The 18,835-nt window shown below is 38.7% G+C and overlaps 1 protein-coding gene across 4 annotated transcripts in view; it reads right to left on the minus strand.

Annotated features, from left to right (window-relative positions):
* Nucleotides 1-12,574: 12,574 nt before the first annotated feature.
* LOC129769462 (phenoloxidase-activating factor 2-like) overlaps nt 12,575-18,835 on the minus strand; it is a 67,426-nt gene continuing 61,165 nt past the window's right edge. For 3 of the 4 annotated variants that reach the window (XM_055771755.1, XM_055771756.1, XM_055771757.1), the window contains exons 2-3: nt 13,802-13,969; nt 12,578-13,674 (exon numbers count right to left, since the gene is read on the minus strand). In XM_055771755.1, coding sequence (XP_055627730.1) covers nt 12,634-13,674; nt 13,802-13,927 — 1,167 coding nt within the window. In that variant the 5' untranslated portion in view covers nt 13,928-13,969 and the 3' untranslated portion in view covers nt 12,578-12,633. Of the gene's footprint in view, nt 13,675-13,801; nt 13,970-18,835 lie in introns of all 4 variants that reach the window. The other variant, XM_055771754.1, reaches the window with a different exon arrangement.

An 18,835-nucleotide genomic window follows, 5' to 3' on the forward strand; every position in this document is an offset into this window, starting at 1 on the left:
ATACCTAATATGGGCCCCCCAAGTACATTTGGAGTCGAACCAGACCCCAAGATACTTGAATGACATAGCATGAGTGATCGGTTTACCCAAAAGTTGAAGCTTTGGTTTTGCTGGTCTATGCTTCCTAGAAAAAAACACCATCTCTGTTTTCTCCGTGGAGAATTCGATCCCTAGCCCAATGGCCCAGGTTGAAAAATTGTTCAAAGTATCTTGTAAGGGTCCTTGCAGGTCGGATTCGTTTGGTCCTACGACAGACACCACTCCATCATCTGCAAGTTGTCTTAGGCTGCAATTTTGTGTAAGGCAATTGTCGATGTCGCTTACATAGAAGTTGTACAAAAGGGGACTTAAACATGAGCCCTGGGGGAGGCCCATGTAAGAGAACCGACTTACTGCCGAATCTCCGGGAGAAAAGTTCAAATGTTTCTCACAAAGCAAGTTATATAACATATTATTCAATAGAGGCGGCAGACCCCGAGAGTGTAATTTGTCTGACAAAACCTCTATTGAAACATAATCAAAGGCCCCCTTTATGTCCAAGAATACTGAAGCCATTTGTTTTTTTTTCGGCGTAAGCCATTTGAATTTCTGAAGAAAGCAACGCAAGACAATCATTCGTCCCCTTGCCCCTGCGGAACCCATATTGTGTTTCTGAGAGTAGGCCATTCGTTTCAACCCATCGATCAAGGCGAAACAAGATCATTTTCTCCAACAATTTCCGTATACAAGACAGCATTGCTATTGGGCGGTACGAATTGAAGTCGGACGCGGGCCTTCCGGGTTTTTGAATAGCTATAACTCGTACTTGTCTCCAATCATCTGGAACAATATTATGCTCCAGAAACCGATTGAAAAATTCAACAAGCGATGTTTCGCCACATCAGGGAGGTTTTTCAGCAAGTTGAACTTAATTCTATCCGATCCCGGAGCAGAATTGTTACATGAAAGGAGAGCAAGAGAGAATTCTACCATCGAAAACTCGGAATCAAGATCGCACCTATCTTGTGGTATATCTCGAACAATTTTTTGCACAGGAGCGGAATCAGGACAAACCTTCCGTGCAAAATTGAAAATTCATCGATGTGAATATTCTTCGCTTTCATTCGTTGAAGAGCGATTTCTCATGTTTCGAGCCACTTTCCATAATTTTTTCATTGACGTTTCTCGTGACAAACCTCCCACGAAATTTCGCCAATAAGCACGTTTTTTCCCTTTGATCAAGTTTTTAAATTGATTTTCAAGGTCCAAATACGATTGAAAATTTTCAATGGTTCCACGTTTCCGAAAAGCTTTGAATGCGTTCGATTTATCCTGATAAAGCTTGGAACATTGGCTATCCCACCATGGATTGGGAGGCCTTCGACGAATAGTGGAGCCTGGGATGGGTTTCGTTTGAGCGCGAACCGCGCTGTCATAGATCAAACGAGAAATGAAGTTATACTCCTCCAATGGAGGAAAACCATCGCTGGAATTGATGGATAGAGCAATCGCGTCCGCATATTTTTTTCCAGTCAATGTGTCTTGTGAGGTCATATGCCATGTTTATAGATTCAGAAGAATTCGACCCAATGGTGATGGAAATTTTGATTGGCAAGTGATCACTACCGTTGGGATCCTGGATTACATTCCACTTGCAATCTAACGATAGTGAATTCGAGCAAAGCGAGAGATCAAGAGCACTTGGGTGAGCAGGAGGTTTAGGAACACGTGTTGTTTCCCCAGTATTCAAAACGGTCATATTGAAGCTGTTACAAAGGTCATATATCAACGATGAACGATTGTCGTCGTACTGTTCCCCCCAGGCAGTTCCGTGAGAGTTGAAGTCTCCCAAGATCAATCGTGGCTCAGGAAGAAGTGAGCACATGTCAACAAGTTGCTTGCGGCTAACCGCAGCTTCCGGAGGCCAATACAAGCTGACAATACAGAGGTCTTTTCTTCTGATGTTTGCATGACAAGCAACAGCTTCAATCCCTCCAATTTCCACCTATCATTCAATTCGATCAATTCGAAAAAATGAGTGGCACTTATTGATCCCCAATAGCATCCCTCCGTATCTGTCATCACGGTCCAAGCGTATAATATTGAAATCATGGAAAGAGAGATCATCTCGCGAAGAAAGCCAAGTTTCGGACTGAGCAAAAACATCACAATTGAACTTATGAATTAAAAATTTGAATGTATCCAATTTAGGGATAAAACTACGACAATTCCACTGTAAAACAGTGATATCTCCGACCTCTCTATTTGAATTAGACATCAAGAGAGATAATCATTGCAAGGAGGGGCCATGTTTGCATCAATTGCTGTAAAATTGTCTTTAATACTGGAAGCATTGAGATGACAATGGTTCTGATGGAGTCGGAAACATTAAAACACTTGAAGATTTGATCCAAAAGGTCAGACAGCTTTATAAATCTCGATTGGGAAGTTGAGCTGGACGAAAAAATATGGACAGTTGGGGTTTTTGATGTCCCCTCGAGTGCTGGGTCGTTCGAAGGTGAACTATTGCCACGGAAGCCAGGAGGAACCTGATTTTGCTTGTCCGCTGCACTCGATTTTTTAGGCAAGCTAACAGGGGTTATCACCGGAGGGACTCGTCGTTGAACTTTGGGAGTGGTCACATTTTTGGGCCGGGGATTCCCTTGGAAAATGAACGGTGTGCCCCCGTTAGCTGTGTCCGCTTCCATTTCGTCAACGGGCAACGAGGCGAAGGCATTTTGTGTGTTGATTGGTTGTTGTTCTTGAGCCGGTGGAGAAGCATCCTTCAAAATTTCCGCAAAAGTGCGCTTCGAGCGTTCCTTCAAAGAGCGCTTCTGTTTATCCCAGTAACTCTTATAAGTTTCACAAGCTGAGAGCTCGTGTGGGGATCCCCCGCAATATGGACATTTATGCTCAGTCGCACTGCAGGATTTCCCCTCATGTTGCTCTCCGCAAGTGGCACAGCGCTCCTTGTTGGCGCAATAGTCTACTGTATGACCAACTGATTGCATTTGTTGCAAGTCATGGGCTTTGGCACGAAGAGTTGCACTGGAAGCCTTAATTTATCCACCATAACGTAGTCAGGGAGGGCGGAACCAGCAAAAGTTACTCGAAACGAGTCGGACGGCGTGAATTTTTTTTCTTCCCCATTCTGGGAAACTTTTCCAAGTTGCTGGCAGTCCAAAATTTTAATTTGCTTCAAAGGGAGCTGTTTAAATCTGCCATCTCCCTCTTTTATTATTTCGCTCGTCAGACCCGTTTCTGTAATCACCCCCGCAATTTCTACGTTATGGCAGGGCACATATACGCGATATTCTATTACAAAACGATTGTCGACAACAATATCGTTAGCGTGCTTCCGATTAGCCACGACAACACGCAGTTTGTTCGGTCTAACCTTTCTAATTTCGACCACGGAGGAATAATATCTTGCCAGATCTTTAGAAATTTGAATGACATTTAGAGATTTTCCTTTTGGTTTGGGCCGGAAGAAAACAACCCATGGGCCAGATCCAGGTGAATCTTCTGGATAGACCTTGACACGAGGAGAGGAAACAACTGAGGGGGAGGACGAGGTCGATTGTTGAGCGGGATCAGGAACAGTAGGGCTGGGAAGCAAGTTCGGGAGTTGATCGGAAGCGGGAGCAGGAGATTGAGGGGGTGAAGAGGAAAGGTTTGCAAATTTTCTTGAGGGGGGCTTGTTTAGGTGGCTTAACTCTCCCTCTAAAGAGACATCCGAGGAGGGAACAAGTTTAAGCGACTTTCCAGCTCCCGTAGATATGGAGGGGTAGACAGTGGATTCAATCTCCATGTCAACGGTTCCTTCTTCATCTGCCATTTAAAGTGGCAGATGTACACTTTTTCTTAACCTAATAAACTTAACCTAATAAAATTATTTATACTTATTATGCACACCACACCAGTGCGGATAATCTCCAACGCGTATCAATCCTTCGGTGCAGCTGAACCGGTGTATCGCACCACAGTACGATAATGGTGTCGATGACGAGAGACGATAAATTCACCAGCACACAGCACACAGCGCCCGCGCTGTAGGCCTTCTTCCTCCTGCTTGTTGTGTCCGCTTCAGTGCAATCCAGTTACAATCTAGGGAATCCCGTTATTGTGCACAATCACTTGACCAGCCACGAGAATACCGGTATCACTTCAACGATACACGATAACGAAATATATGCGTCCGGCGGCTTCGAACTTAGGAAGAGGAATGACGTGTGATCTTGACAATGAAACAAATTCGCTCCAGCTACACACTATTTTGATATCTGTGAAGATGGGATTAGTCTATTAGAACATTAAGTCGCAATTCCATCGAGACAACTTGATGCATGCTACGAGTGAATAATTGTCGCTTCCTGGAGTGCATCATATGTCGACATAAATGGTTGTGCTGAGTTGTGTTGTTTTTGTCAAACAGTCAGCGGATCGTGTGCGGCGTGTGTAGTTCGACATGAGATGGAATATCGGAGGAACTACTTCAGTTACTGACTAGTATAATAATTCACCCGAATTATGGAACACAAAATTACTGATTATAAAGACAATACCTTCGTTACGGTAGCTGAGGTGGAAAACAAAATAAAAATTTGCCCAAGTATCAACAAGTATCAAATCAAATGTTGTTCAGTGTTGCCTCGATGGAATTGCGGTTTTGCACAAGAGTGGTATACCCCAAATTTGATGAGAAACCCATGTGATAAGAGCTGATGTCATTGGAGTTGCTCAAGATTCAACATTATTTGTTCAAAGTATCAATCCCTTTCGAACTTTCCTAATCGAGCATACGCTAGCGTGTTGAGAGCATGGTTTATGTTATCAGCGTGTAATTCCCGATTCAGTAGTAAAAACAGTTAGGAAGGTAGGGGCTGTCCACATACCACGTGGATAACTTTAGGGGGGGTAGGGGGTATGAAAATGTACACGCTTGTCCATGGAGAGGGGGCAGGGGGTATAGGCTATGTCCACGTGGACACGAAAAATGAATATTTTTTCTAATATAATCACCGATACATTCCAAAATCAATAAAAACTGTTCCATATTTAAGAATTTTACTATACATAGACGTTCCTAGCTATACATAGACGTTCCTAGCTCAAACGGGCTATACATAGACGTTCCTAGCTCAAACCTACAAAAAATAAGCGATTCCATAATGGTTAAGTTTCCATGATATTACACATATGGTTTTTTTTATCAAATACAATTTTCTATAGAGCATGTATAGAGCTCTCGAGAATAATTAGTCTTAGGATAATAATGTCTGTATAGTCTGTCATGCAGAATTTCGTGTAAAATCATTTTTCTCGAAAAATTAGAATTTTTCAAAGTACAGCGCGAACTCGATTATATACAGTTTTTGATTTCTTTTCACTGTATATAATCGATTTCTGTATATAATCGAGTCAAAAAAAATTTTTTTATTCGTTTTTTGAATATTTTTATTGAATTTGGTTTTTGATTCATCTCCTTAAAGTCAGAAAACACCTTTCTCACATGAAAAAAATAAATTTATCAAAATTCTCTCAGGAAGTGATAGACGATCAAATTTGATGAAAAAAAATCCTTCTACGCATATGTTTGAATTTCAACAATGACAGAGTTATTGGACCTTTTTTTTGTTTCGGACTTTGTTGCCTCAAACTGGCTCTACATTACAAAGTACGCTACGGAATACAATTCTGTTGCTTTCATTTGAGAGACGGGAAAATTTATGGATATAGTAGTGGAACATCTAAGTTAGTTCATTTCAATAACATTTTGGGAGTGAAAAACTTAAAAGTTAATAATTTTTAATATTTTATTATTAATTTCGTCGTAAAAATTTATATTGAACTAGATTGTTTCTATCAATTAAATTGAAGCTCTTTAACCACCCTACAATTTTTTCTTTGACACCTTTCTTAATTTGACTGCAATATCGATATAAACTATTCTTGGTGAAAATTCAAGCAAAATCTTCAAAATTCACGATTTTTACCCCACTGTACATGTAATAGCCACTTAAATTGCATTTTAACGTTGAAAGGTTACATTTATTCTTGAAATAAGTCATATTTGAAATATAAAAAAAAATATTTTTTTCCAAACTGTATATAATCGAGTCCTAAATTGTATGTAATCGAATCACATATAATCGAGTCCGTATATAATCGAGTGTGTATATAATCGAGTCCGACCTGTATTGGAATCCCGTCAATTTCTAGGAATTAATATTTCATTTGCTTGAAACGATCCATGCACCACTAGTCGTTAAACTTGAATCAATTGACCCAGTATTCTATTTTTTTCGGAAAATTTCGCATAGATTTCAGTTGTAAAACATTTGAATTGATTGATTGAAGTGCCTTTTAGATGTGGAAAAATACTTAAGATTTTTCGTTTTTGAGGGTTTTATTATTTTTTGATGATAAACTTGATTGTTTCTATCAACATTAAAGCTCTCCAATCCTTCTACAATTCCTTCCTCGACACCACAATGTTATTCCTATTGTTATCTTTCACTATTTAAAATGTTCTACAACAGAATATTATGGAAAATTTGCTCATCTTTCAAATGAATTCAATTAAATTGTTCTATGTAGCGTACTTTTGAATTGGGATCAATTTCATGCAAAAACTGGTCTCAAGAAATGTTCAACTTTCATAGTTGAGATTTGAGCTCGATTTCATAGTTGGGAATCAATGAATCGTGAGTTTTCTGATGTAATGCTTCCCCGCGAGCACTTTGGAAGCCATCTAGACACTCAATGCAGAATGGTCTATAAGGATTTGAAAAATAATAAAATATCTTAATACGCTTTTAATACCCTCTGAAAATTCTCCGAACTATGGCGGAAAAGTTTTTGGATTGCGCTACCGAGTAAAGGTGAATCGGAAATCCAGAGATTAGCAGTGATCGATCATATTCCGGAGTGGGCAAATATTTTTTTGATCAAAAGTTTTGAGTAACACTGTAACTCTGCCATAAAACAATGCAAAACAATGCATCTCTGTAGTAAAATGTTCTACTGGAATTACATATGAATCAAATGGAAGCAAATTAATCAAGTTGATTGGATTATTACTGGCGTCTATGTGATATAAACGTATTTTTTTTGCAAGTGTTTAGAAAATCGTTTCCATTTATCCATTTATTTTTATTCGATTGGCGATTGGCAATTACAATTAGTAAAGCTGAAGATCAATCTTTGAAGTTGTGTAGTTTATATTCAGATGCGAATTGTTCCTCACCTGGTCAACTGTAAATTGCGTGTTTCCGTGTCAGCAAAACCAGATAGCCTCTTTATATAATCGCTTATAATGGAAAAACAAAAAATATCATATACTCACAAGTATTTCAAAATTAACCTCATATGAAGCATGTGCTTTGTTATTCTACCCATTTCTCTACTATACAAAAACAATGGGCCACAACTGGTACAGGGTACAACTAGTGAACTTTGAAATAAAAACAACCTAAGGGGGGACCCCGGTCTGGAAAATCGAAAAAATCGAATTTTTGTTTTTTTTTGCATTTTTGGGAAACTTATGCCCCTTTTAGATATTTGATTTCGTTGGAAAGTTACAGACAAATGTATGACCTCACCTCAAGGGATATATTGTTACTGTACGAATTTTGAAACGCGTTTTTCTCGATACCGTGTTTTTTTTCAACTTGTGGTATCGATATCTTAGCATCTATTCGACCGATTTGGCTGAATTTTTTTATCAGCATTTAAAAATGGGTTATCTAAAGCGTTACATAGCCGTTTTTTGATTTTTTGATCTCATTTTGTCGATTGTTTATGAGCTTCTAAACAGCGACTTTTTATAAAAAATAACTCATTTTTAACAAAAATGGTCGCCATTTCGGCAATTTTTCGAATTTTTAAAACCCCCTATGTAAAGCTTTAGGTATTGTCCTAATGTTTCAGCATATTCATTGAAATTTGTTCTACGGCACCCCGTTGCTTCGGAACCGATACCACCAGCAAGGTACCAATTTTCAGACAGCATCTACGCATCCAGCTGTCAACAGGGTAATAATCATTATTCGTGCACTTAAAAAATGAAAAATACATCTACAAATATACCTTAAACAATAACTAAAATACCCGAGCTCTTCACTTTATTCGTAACATTCGAAAAAAATCCAACAAAATTAATTATTTTCCGACCTTCCAGACAGGAAAAAAATGGAATTCAGGTGCAAATCAGTTCTTTCTTTAATTATTTTGATTATAAAAGGAAAAATGTCCACGTGGACAAAGGGGGGTAGGGGTATGAAAATGTCCACGCTTGTCCAGGGGGGAGGGGGGAGTCTAAAACCGTGCTTTTTCTGTCCACGTGGTATGTGGAGAGCCCCATACATAGATAGTCATACAGAATTAATCTCCCACCGAGTTTGGTTTGCGATTACGCTCCTGTTTTCAATACTATTCTACCGTGTAAACAACGGTATATCGGTACACTTGCTGTGCAATTTAACAGATCGATGATCATAAATGTAACGAAAGTTTCCGTGATTCACGCTCCTAATCCTGCAAATTCGAATTTTTGTGGATTATTATCTGCCCAGCTTTGTTCAATACACAGTGCCATTAACACGTTGAGTGCCACGGTTTTATAGCGAATCTCTGGAACATTTTTAAACGTATTAGGGTCATCCTTTCTTATCGTAGAGGAAGGTTTTTTTGACGTAGAACTACGTCTTTCATTAAGGGTGCCAAATCAGAAAACAGGTCACGTTTTTATGAAATAAAGTTAACGTTAATAACTATTTTTACCGCGAACGGATTTTGGCAATTTACATACTAAACGAATCGGAAATTCCGTAAAATTTGTTTATTCTGCTATACATTAGAATCCCCTGGTTTGTAAATGGTTAAAATTCATGAAAACTTTAAGCGTTTCCATTTCCCCATACATTTGTTCTGTCCATTTGTGTGCTTTCCCGAACAGACCTGTCAATAACGAGCAACTTATCGACGACCAACGGAGGGGGAATCGTAGGATTTAAAGTCTCCGTGAACAAAGGAAAAGTAGAAGAATGAAGGGGAACACTTGCCTAGAGTAAAAACATTGGATCTCGCTGAGGCAAACTTTCATTCGGCATCGGACTGTTGAGCAATCCAGTTCACACTGCTTTCGCTGCGCTTCGATCTAAGATTGGACCCCACCAGTTATAATCCAACTTGGGTATCGTCATTTGGTTTTTCTGTTCGTTTTTGGCGTTATTCGTATCGTGTGTTTTTCTTCCCGCGTCATAAATTGGACGCTTCGCCTAGTGGTGATGAGCAAGAAGAAGAGGAAGGCAGGCCCTGCAGAAAACGAACGCATTGCCAGGGGCAATAAAATTTCGAAGTCATCTAATGATGCACGCGATGTTGGTGCAGTAAAAAGCGCTTGCACTGAACCGAGCCTTCGCGAGTGTGACACCGCATTTCGGCGCGTCGGACGTAAATGTAAACGCCGTTACCCAGGCAGCAACCACAATCAAGCACTAGCAAGCTACGATCAGCTAGTGTATTATCGTCAACTGATTCTACAATGAAAAAACCATTTCAGAGATGATTCTACTAAGCAGTTGTTTCTAAAATTTCACAGCATTATAGGATAATATCCGAAGGTATAAACAAGCGACTTTTATAAAATATCAGCTTAGTTCTACGTCAACAATGCGTATCTAGGACACAACCTCCTATAATTTTTTCGAAAAGAAATGCTTATAAGCTTATATGCTCATATTAGTTACCTTCATTATCATATGTTATACTGTCAGTATAACATGACTCGTACTCGCTCGTTTCGCTCAGGCTGCGTCAGTCACCGGTGACTGACGTGGCAGTCATCGTGTTAACGCACTCAAGTCGAGAATGGTAATAAAGGTTCTCTTTGTCATCTGTTCTCCTCTCTTATTGTGCCGTGCTTATGGGCAAAACTTACCTCGTTCGAACCTTCGAATGCTGCTCGCAAACTCAACCAGCGTTGCCAATGTTCCAGTTTGAACTGGATTCTTCCAGTTTTTTTTTCTCGACCCAGTCATCCAGTTGAACCCCGAAAACTTCCACTTTTTTCGAATATCATCCAGTTTTATCCAGTTTTTACATGTGTGCTTCAGTTTTACCCATTTTATATAGAACTAGCTGACCCTGCAAACTTCGTTCTGCCCAAAAAGATTTTTTTTGTTATCAATATTATTCACATTCATGGGTCCAACTGATCTTCTAATTGACCCTTTACAATTTGCTTTTACTCTAAATTTCCTAGTACTTCTATCAAAACTCGTCTTTGTAATATCAAATTATTTTCAGACACAATACTCGTTCAAGATTTTCCAATCACTTGCAAATAACATGTTTCTCCCTTACATGTAATACAGAAAATATAATAAAATAATGACATTTTAATCGACGATTCGTTCCTCGAGTTTTGCGCCTACCCTTTTGCTTGAATATGACCACAGACTCCCCCCCCAACTTTAGAGAGGGGCTTGATTAGTTCTTGAGTTATGCAGAAATTTGTGTTTCGTTTGTATGGCAAACCCCCCCCCCCTTAAAAAGGGGGAAGAGTCTCGAATCACCATAAAAACATTTCTTTCCTCCTAAAATCTCTAATACCGAATTTGGTTCCGTTTGCTCGCTTAGTTTTTGAGTTATGTAGAAATTTGTATTTCTTTATATGGCAGCCTCCCCTTGAAGAGGAGGGAGGAGTTGCGAATCACCATAAAAACATCTCTTGTCTCCTAAAATCTCTACATGCTGAATTTAGTTCCGTTTGCTTGCTTAGTTCTTGAGTTATGCAAAAATTTGTGTTTCGTTTGTATGGCAGCCCCCCCTTAGAGAGGGGGGAGGAGTGTCGAATCACCATAAAAACATTTCTTGTCTCCTAAAATTTCTACATGCCAATGATAGTTCCGTTTGCTCGCTTAGTTCTTGAGTTATGCAGAAATTTGTATTTCGTTTGTAGGGCAGCCCCCCACTTAAAGAGGGGGAAGGAGTATCGTACCACAATAAAAATGTTTCTTGTCTCCTAAAACTTCTACATGCCAAATTTCGGTTTCGTTTAATTTTCGAGTAATGCAGAAATTTGTGTTTCATTTGTATGGCATGACTTTAATTGATATGAACATGGAACCCGAGTACTTTTGCTTCCGTTTACATAAGTTTACATCAATCGATCATTCGACGAAATGAAAATCCTAAAATCTCATGCGGCAAAAATTATCTTTAGGTGACCTGAAATGGGAAACCTGTACAATTAATTGGACCGGCTACATAGTCTATTATTTAACGCATCGAAATTCAATCGCGATTGTGCGGACCTGAGAAGGTATCCGAAAGAATTCCTCCAAAATCAATCGTCCCGGCGATATATTATGTTTCTCATAGCGTATGCCCTTTATAGAACTACATTCGTGACTGCGGAGAGTTATCTTTGGAATCCCTGAAAAGGTACGGTACCATCGAACTAGTTACCTTTGATCAATCGTTTGCGTACGATCGCAGCAAACTGGCGTGAAACAATGTGACATTCTGGAAACATCATCTCTAACGTGCAGAAGGTTTTTTATGTGATACAATTTTAAGATATTTTGTTATAAATCTAAACCTTTACTTTGTAAATCAACTTACTAATTTATGACGGTAAGAAAATGAATTTGTCGTTAGATGAAAAATGAAACCTAATGTACGCGGGTCGTTCAAAAAATAAGTTTCAGTGCCTCAAAAATGGCGGAAAAATAAAGTTAGGAAAAAAAATAGGGTGATTTTTGTAATCTACGTTTTATTTTCTATTTTTCTACATAATCGTCGTAACGTTCGAGGCATTTTTAATAGCGTGGCACGAGTTTTTCTATTCCGAGCGCGAAGTGCGTAGCGTCCAACTTTTTGAAGTACGATGTAACTGCGTCTCGAATTTCTTCAGTGTTATCGAATCGTTGACCACCGAACGCCTGTTTCATCACCGGGAATAAGTGTTAGTCGCTAGGAGCGAGGTCTGGGGAGTAAGGGGGATGCTCGAACACAGTCCATTTGAATTTTTTCAATTGCTCTTACGTGAGCAGAATGGGACCGCGCATTATCGTGGATGGGGGACACTGAAACTTATTTTTTGAACGGCCCTCGTATCATACAAATATTCAGGGCATAACCGAAACGGAAGGCTCAAATTGTTCATTTTTCAACGTTATTAACGAATTTCTTCAAAGAGAAATTATGATCTGGTTTGTCCGAAAAAATGATCATGGCTTGTCCGGTTTTAGAAATCATCATTATTGAATGAAAAAAAATCGAATTTTGAAGTACATGTTGCATTTTTCATTGCTTGAGTTTCCTATCATCATATCGATACATTAATAATTTAAGCTATCTTCCGAATATTGCCTTTTTGGGAATTTTGAAACAACTTCAAATCATAAAAAAAAATATTTATATTTTTTGAAACATTTCAATACCTGATTTGACACAGGTGCGCTAAATTAGTACATAAAAAAAATGTGGAGAAACCATGATCATATTTTCGACCGGATAAACCAACATCATTTACCTTAGTTAAAACATCTGAAAGGAAGCAATAAAACAAAAAAAAAGTCTGTCTCAGCAACGATTTCGTTTTTTTATTATGTAATTTTAATATCAGTGTAGACACAAACGTCGTTAAGTGTAAGTATAGTGTTTCGCCTCCACATGACGTTGTGTGAGTTGTAAATCAATCCAATCCCTGAACATAGGAACATTAACATAAACTCCAGGAACGCCTTGTTCACCGCATCCTATACCCCATGCTACGATACCAGCTTGATAGTAGTGTGTTCCGACACCAGGAATAGGACAAACCAGTGGAGATCCTCCATCACCACGACAGGTGTCTTGGCCAGCAATGCCACCAGCACACGTGAAACTAGAATCCAGGCGGAAGCGTTTTCCTAACCTAGTCTTGCGCAACGCAGTCTGACACTGGTCATGTGGAACCACCGGCAGTTGAACCTTCTTCAAGATGACCTGATATTTGCCTTCCTTGCCGAAAACATTTTTACCCCAACCGGAGGCGAAACAATTGTTTCCGTCGAATTTAGTATGCTTTGGTGGCAGACACACAGGTTGGACATTTTCCGCTAGATCGAAAGGTTGTTCTAGAATTAGCAAAGCAATATCATTGGCCAGTGAACCCTTGTTGTACTTGTCATGTATAACGATTTCACGCACTCGGCGGTCTTGATGAGGGTAACGTTCATTCTTCGTTTGAGTATCCCATTCTCCTGCTCGCACAATCAACGTATCTTTCGATTTTGTTGCAACGCAATGGGCAGCACTGACCGCAGCATTCGGCGCGATCAAGGAACTCCCGCATTCGTAGTTGTTCAAACTACTGTCCATGATGTTTTCTTCACGTAGCACCGCCAACATCCATGGGAATTCACCATATTCAGATTCGCCATTATTATTGCCGGTGACTTTAAAGTCTAATCCATCAACATTACGTTTTCCACAGGTGTAATCAGATAGCACAGGCGGGGCAGGAGTTAGTGGTGGTCCAGTTATTACATCCTTCTTTTCGCAACATGTTTCCAAATAGCTGGGGCATTCGTTTTCAACACTGGTATCCTCGCCCACTCGAATGTCAATTATACCAATACCATCTGTAATAATCTCGTTGCTCTTGCAGAGGTAATACGATACACACTGTCCGGTACATGGCTACAATCAAGAAAAAGATGGAAGAAAATCGTAGTTATAGAACAGATGTATCCATAGGTCCTGGATGTGTGGGTCATGTGAAATGATCGAAGGATCATGTTTTTCAATAACAGATGGGATTACTCACATATACAGGAGATGGAGTGGGGGCTTCGAAGATTGACTCGAACAGAGGGTCTAAGTTATCCTGTGCAGAAGTGCGATTAACCATGATCAATGCCATAGCGGCTACGATTGACAGTCGCAATAGCATTATATTATCCGATATCCGATTACAATGTGTTCCCAAAAAATTCTGTGGAAAAATGGAATAACCTGTGATGAGAGAGTGTTGTCGCTTGCAGACAGATGAATCATTGTGTAAATAATACCGGCTAACGGTTCAAATAAAAATGTTTATTTATCATTAAATTAAAAACAATTAAATTATCAGACTCAATTGATACAATATGACAAAAGCGTACTTTTTCCCCATAGTGGGGGCAAAGGTGCGCACCCTACGGGGCAAAAGCGCGCATTTATCGAATTGTACTGCTGAGGTAACTTGTAACAAAAATGAATGCTTTATCATTACCAGCGGGAGAAGCATCATTACTAGAGTGTGTAGGCACCATCCAGTGGGGAGGAGGAAGGTGTTGAATGATGTTTTATGGGTGGAGATGGGTGGCTGTTATTGTCGAACATACCACGTGGAAATTTTTGGAAGGTTGGAGACTGACAATATAAGATACCTGAAAATGTCCAACATTTGAAACAGAATTCTTTTTTATTATAAACTAGCTGACCCGACAAACTAGCTTTATTTTTTGACATATAAACCTGATGTAGACTAAGACGCATCAATCCTGATACTGACTGTTTAAATCCGTTGCTCCGTTCTTGAGTTAAATCGTGAGGAACGGAACCAAATCATTTTGATTTTTATAGATCAAGTTCATAAATACCTTCATTTGATTTATTTGAAACTCATTGTTGAAAAAAACCAATATTTATTTGAAGTTCATTGTGAAAACATAAACATAAACGAAACTTAACCGTTATTGAATTGAGTGCGTGGTGAAAATAACAATTTTCATTTAAAATTCATTTTGAATTATTTTGAAGCGATTGTTTATTTTTCTTCCTCATCTTGGAAATCGGTTTTGAGGATTCCGACGCATTGCCTTGGAGTACTGTCGCTCGTTGCGCTGTTTTGGGGTTCGAAAAGACAGACGATGGTTCCTCAGGAAGCTAGAAGTCCAATCCATTCCTGCCAGTTTTGCAACTTGGTTGAATTCGAGCTGGAGATTGTGGCTTCCGCAAAATCCAACGTCAGGTGCCTCAAATCTTTGAGAGTTATACCATAGAAAGCTTTGTCCAGTGCTCTGCAGTGGTCCGCCAGATCCTCAGACTTTCACTCGTAAATACTTGTCTGAACAGCCCTAGGTGCTCGCGGGCACATTCCAACAGAGGTAGAAATGTTAATAAATCCGACGCTTCGAGACTCCCTTCCGAAGCCTCTGTCGGGCCATTTGAGCATTTCTGGAGTACATTTCTTCAAATCAGTTTTCTTCTCGTGGGTTCCGTTAAAAATTTGGTTGAAAACATTTTTTTGCTCCGCAGCCACTGCGCACCTTTGCCCCGCAAGCAAATTTTGAACTAATCGAACTTTTAAAAAAAAGCTCTTGAACTTTTTCACAAAAACGAATACGCACTATCATCTACTATAGCAATAAGGTTTCCTTGACAGTGTAGTTTCGATCTTTCAGTTATTTTAGGTAAGTTAATCATAGTCTCCAGAACTGAAAAAATTATATTAAAACATCGCAAAACTCTTTTTATCTCATAACTTTTTGCCACTTTCATGAAATATATCTTGTTTATATGTGTGAGCTGCTGCTGTAATAATGGGCCTGATTCTCCTGCGCGAATGGAATGTGACAGCGATGAACTCCTCTAAGTCACATGACCCAGGTCACCGTATCGCCGAAGGCAATTGCCCTGACGTGAGAGGTTCATTTTGGAGTAAAATACCCAATGAACTTGAAATGGTGCAGTGTTCATTGAAATATATGTCAAAGCTTATGATTTTTGCAAAGGCTCTATATATTCAATGTGTTTCATGAATGTATATTTTTTTTATTTTAAAAATTTTTATTCTTTGTAACAAATATGTACAGGAAATAGTTTCGTTCATCTTTATAAATGTTTTCCTCTTATTATAATTGATGAAAAATAATATCATTGAGATGAGAAGACAAGAAAAAATATATTTTCAAATCTGTTTTTGCATAGTCCCTTTGCATTAATATGAGTGTATGTTATTTGAATTGTTTTGATTTCGTATCCGTGTTTTGATTCCGCATTCGTATTTTGACTTAGTATCCGGTGCTGATTCTGTAATAATTACGCTGAAAGTTTATCGGAATGTTGACTATTCTTTATAACATTGCAGTGAACATTAATTTCATAGCCGCCTCACATAAAAGCCATCAAGGTAAGATATATTTATTATGGCATTTAAATAAATTTAAAAGCTATTTTTTTCCATAGACAAGGAGCCGATTAAAATGATAGAGCTGCCAAGGATCTTGTAATTCTACTGTCCGAAACTGCGCTGTTATCGTCTGGACTCTCACTGGATGAGCCCGGTGTGCACGCATCTCGCATCTACCTTATGGGTCTTGGAATTGATAAAGACGAAGCTATGAGCACAGATGATAATCCAGCCGCAACTACTGATGAAGATGCTCCTCCACTAGTGGATGACACCGATGATGCCTCACACATGGAAGAAGTTGATTAAACACATACGGTTTTTAACTACTTAAGTAGCTTTTCGTAATTTTTGAAAGTCTAATTTGTGTTTTTGGAGAAAGGAAACGGTGTGCTGTTTCTCGTATCAGTTAGGGTCAACTATTGTACACTTACGTTTTAATTTTGTACTGTGTTATAGCGGCTGCAGAAGATGTATATTCTTGTCATTAGTAAGAGCATACCAAATACTTGAACTGACTACATGTTAATAATAAATATAAATTATTTCAAAATTCACAGTTTAACTGGATTGCATTCGAAATTGCCTATTTCTTCCGAAAATTTTCACAAAGTAGATGATGAATTCACAAGGGGGCCTCCGTAGCCACATTGGTTGCGCGTTCGCTTAGTAAGCGATCGATCGTGAGTTCGAAACTCAGGGCCCTCATTGACCATCTTTGTGTTGTTACAGAATAGCTTCGTTCACGCAACAATCATCAGCGATGGAGATCGATCCACGGTCGAAATATGATCGATTCATCCATACAAATGCTCTGCTCTGCAAGACACATCGGGCTGCTGTTCTATAAATAACTCAATAATGATCAATCAACTGTCTCCGCTGCCCGGTCTAACTGGATAATGGAAGAACAGATAGAAAACTCTTACGCCTAAATGGCTGCTACTGTGTAAATGTGTGTACCATATGGAATGGTATAGAAGGGAATACTCTAACGCCGAAAAATGGCAACTGTGTAATGTGCTAATTATAGATATGATAAATATGTGACATGTACACGATTAAAATTCGGCTCTGTTACAGCTAAAATTCCAATGAGCCTGAAATAAATAAATGGGACAAAAAAAAAATGATGAATTCATCTTTGAATCTGGAGTAGCAATTGCCCGTTTGGAACGGCGAATTATTAGAGATCGTTCAAATCCTTTGGAAATGCCAAATCCTATTTTTGGCTACCATTGCTGGTACTAGTCGATAACAAATGAGGATACGACTTCAAAAGTCACAAAGTGGCATGTTTTTCCACTGCAATCGCCCACGAGAATTGAGTGAGTGTTCATGAGGGTTCATTCAAGGTAAAAAATCTCACCACAGTTGCCTTCGGGAATTGAGTGAATCAGCCCCAATGTTTCAACCCAATACACTGTTGTCGAAATTTTATGCTCGTTTGCTTCAAACAGGCCAATGGGCACTTTTGCCCCGTGCGCACCTTTGCCCCGCACTACTCTATATATTTGGTCTAGGATTGAACGATCTTGGATCGATGTTCAGGAGATCGATTTTTTTTCTCTCGCGATTTTTTCGATCTAAGATAAACTTTTTGTAAATTTGTTTTATAGTATACATTGGTTTAAATCTCACCACCGATCACCACCGTCATCACCGATCGGCTGACAAATTATATAAACATAATGGCAGCGTTTGACCACTTTGATGCACTTCATTTGGTTTGCTAACAAAGTTAGTTTGGTCATTCTCCGGTTTAATTCCGTAAAAAATTTGATTTTTTTTTAAATTTTTGAGTTTCTAATGATGCCTTTTCAATTAATTTATTTAATAAACGATTCCATGATGGTGCGAGATGAATAATTTATACTTTTTTGGGAAATCTAATTTTTATGTGCCTTTCATGTTGAGAAGTAAAACAAACTGCTTTTGATTTTTAAATAGAATCATAAAATTTTAATTCCATATTTGAAGAAAAGCCGTACTCATATAAAACAAGTAGATAAATTGGAAAAAATGCTTTCGATTTTTTGAAGATATATTCGCCAAAGATCGATTTTTATGTACCGATTTAATCAGTGGACCGATCCCTATGCCGTTTAGAAAATCGATTCATCAAGATCGATCTTTTCATGAAGATCGCCTAATCCTAGATTAAATATCTGTTGAATATATTTAATCCTATCAATAAGGTTATGCCTGTTAAAATAGTTTCAACGTTAATAATTATATTAGCTCTGAACGGATTATGATAGTTTACATTACATACGAATCTGAAATTCTCCAAAATATTTCGGTACGTCATAATTACGGTTCCTTTACCCAAAAATTATTTAAATATGGAACATTGGGAAAATCACATTTTCATATCGTGTTACCGTGGCCGAATTTGTTTCAGCAAGGTAGTATATTTAAATATCACCGCTGATCAGACGAGCGTAAATCGGTCCCTCGAAATGCAAATGCAGCATTTATTTTTTTTCTCTATTATAGTGACTTTTACGGGAATTGAACCCGCAACCTTCAGCATTAGAGGTATGGATGTTACCACTGCGCCAGATCGCCTCCACCACAATTCATCAGTCATCTAACTAGCGATCAGTCGGCAACAAGACTTTCGAAACCACCTTTCTCAAGACCGAGTGTTTAGTTTTTCAAGGCTAGAGGCGAATGAACTGA

The sequence above is a fragment of the Toxorhynchites rutilus genome, chromosome 2 (assembly GCF_029784135.1).
Source record: "Toxorhynchites rutilus septentrionalis strain SRP chromosome 2, ASM2978413v1, whole genome shotgun sequence".
In the NCBI taxonomy this organism is placed as follows: Eukaryota; Metazoa; Arthropoda; class Insecta; order Diptera; family Culicidae; genus Toxorhynchites; species Toxorhynchites rutilus.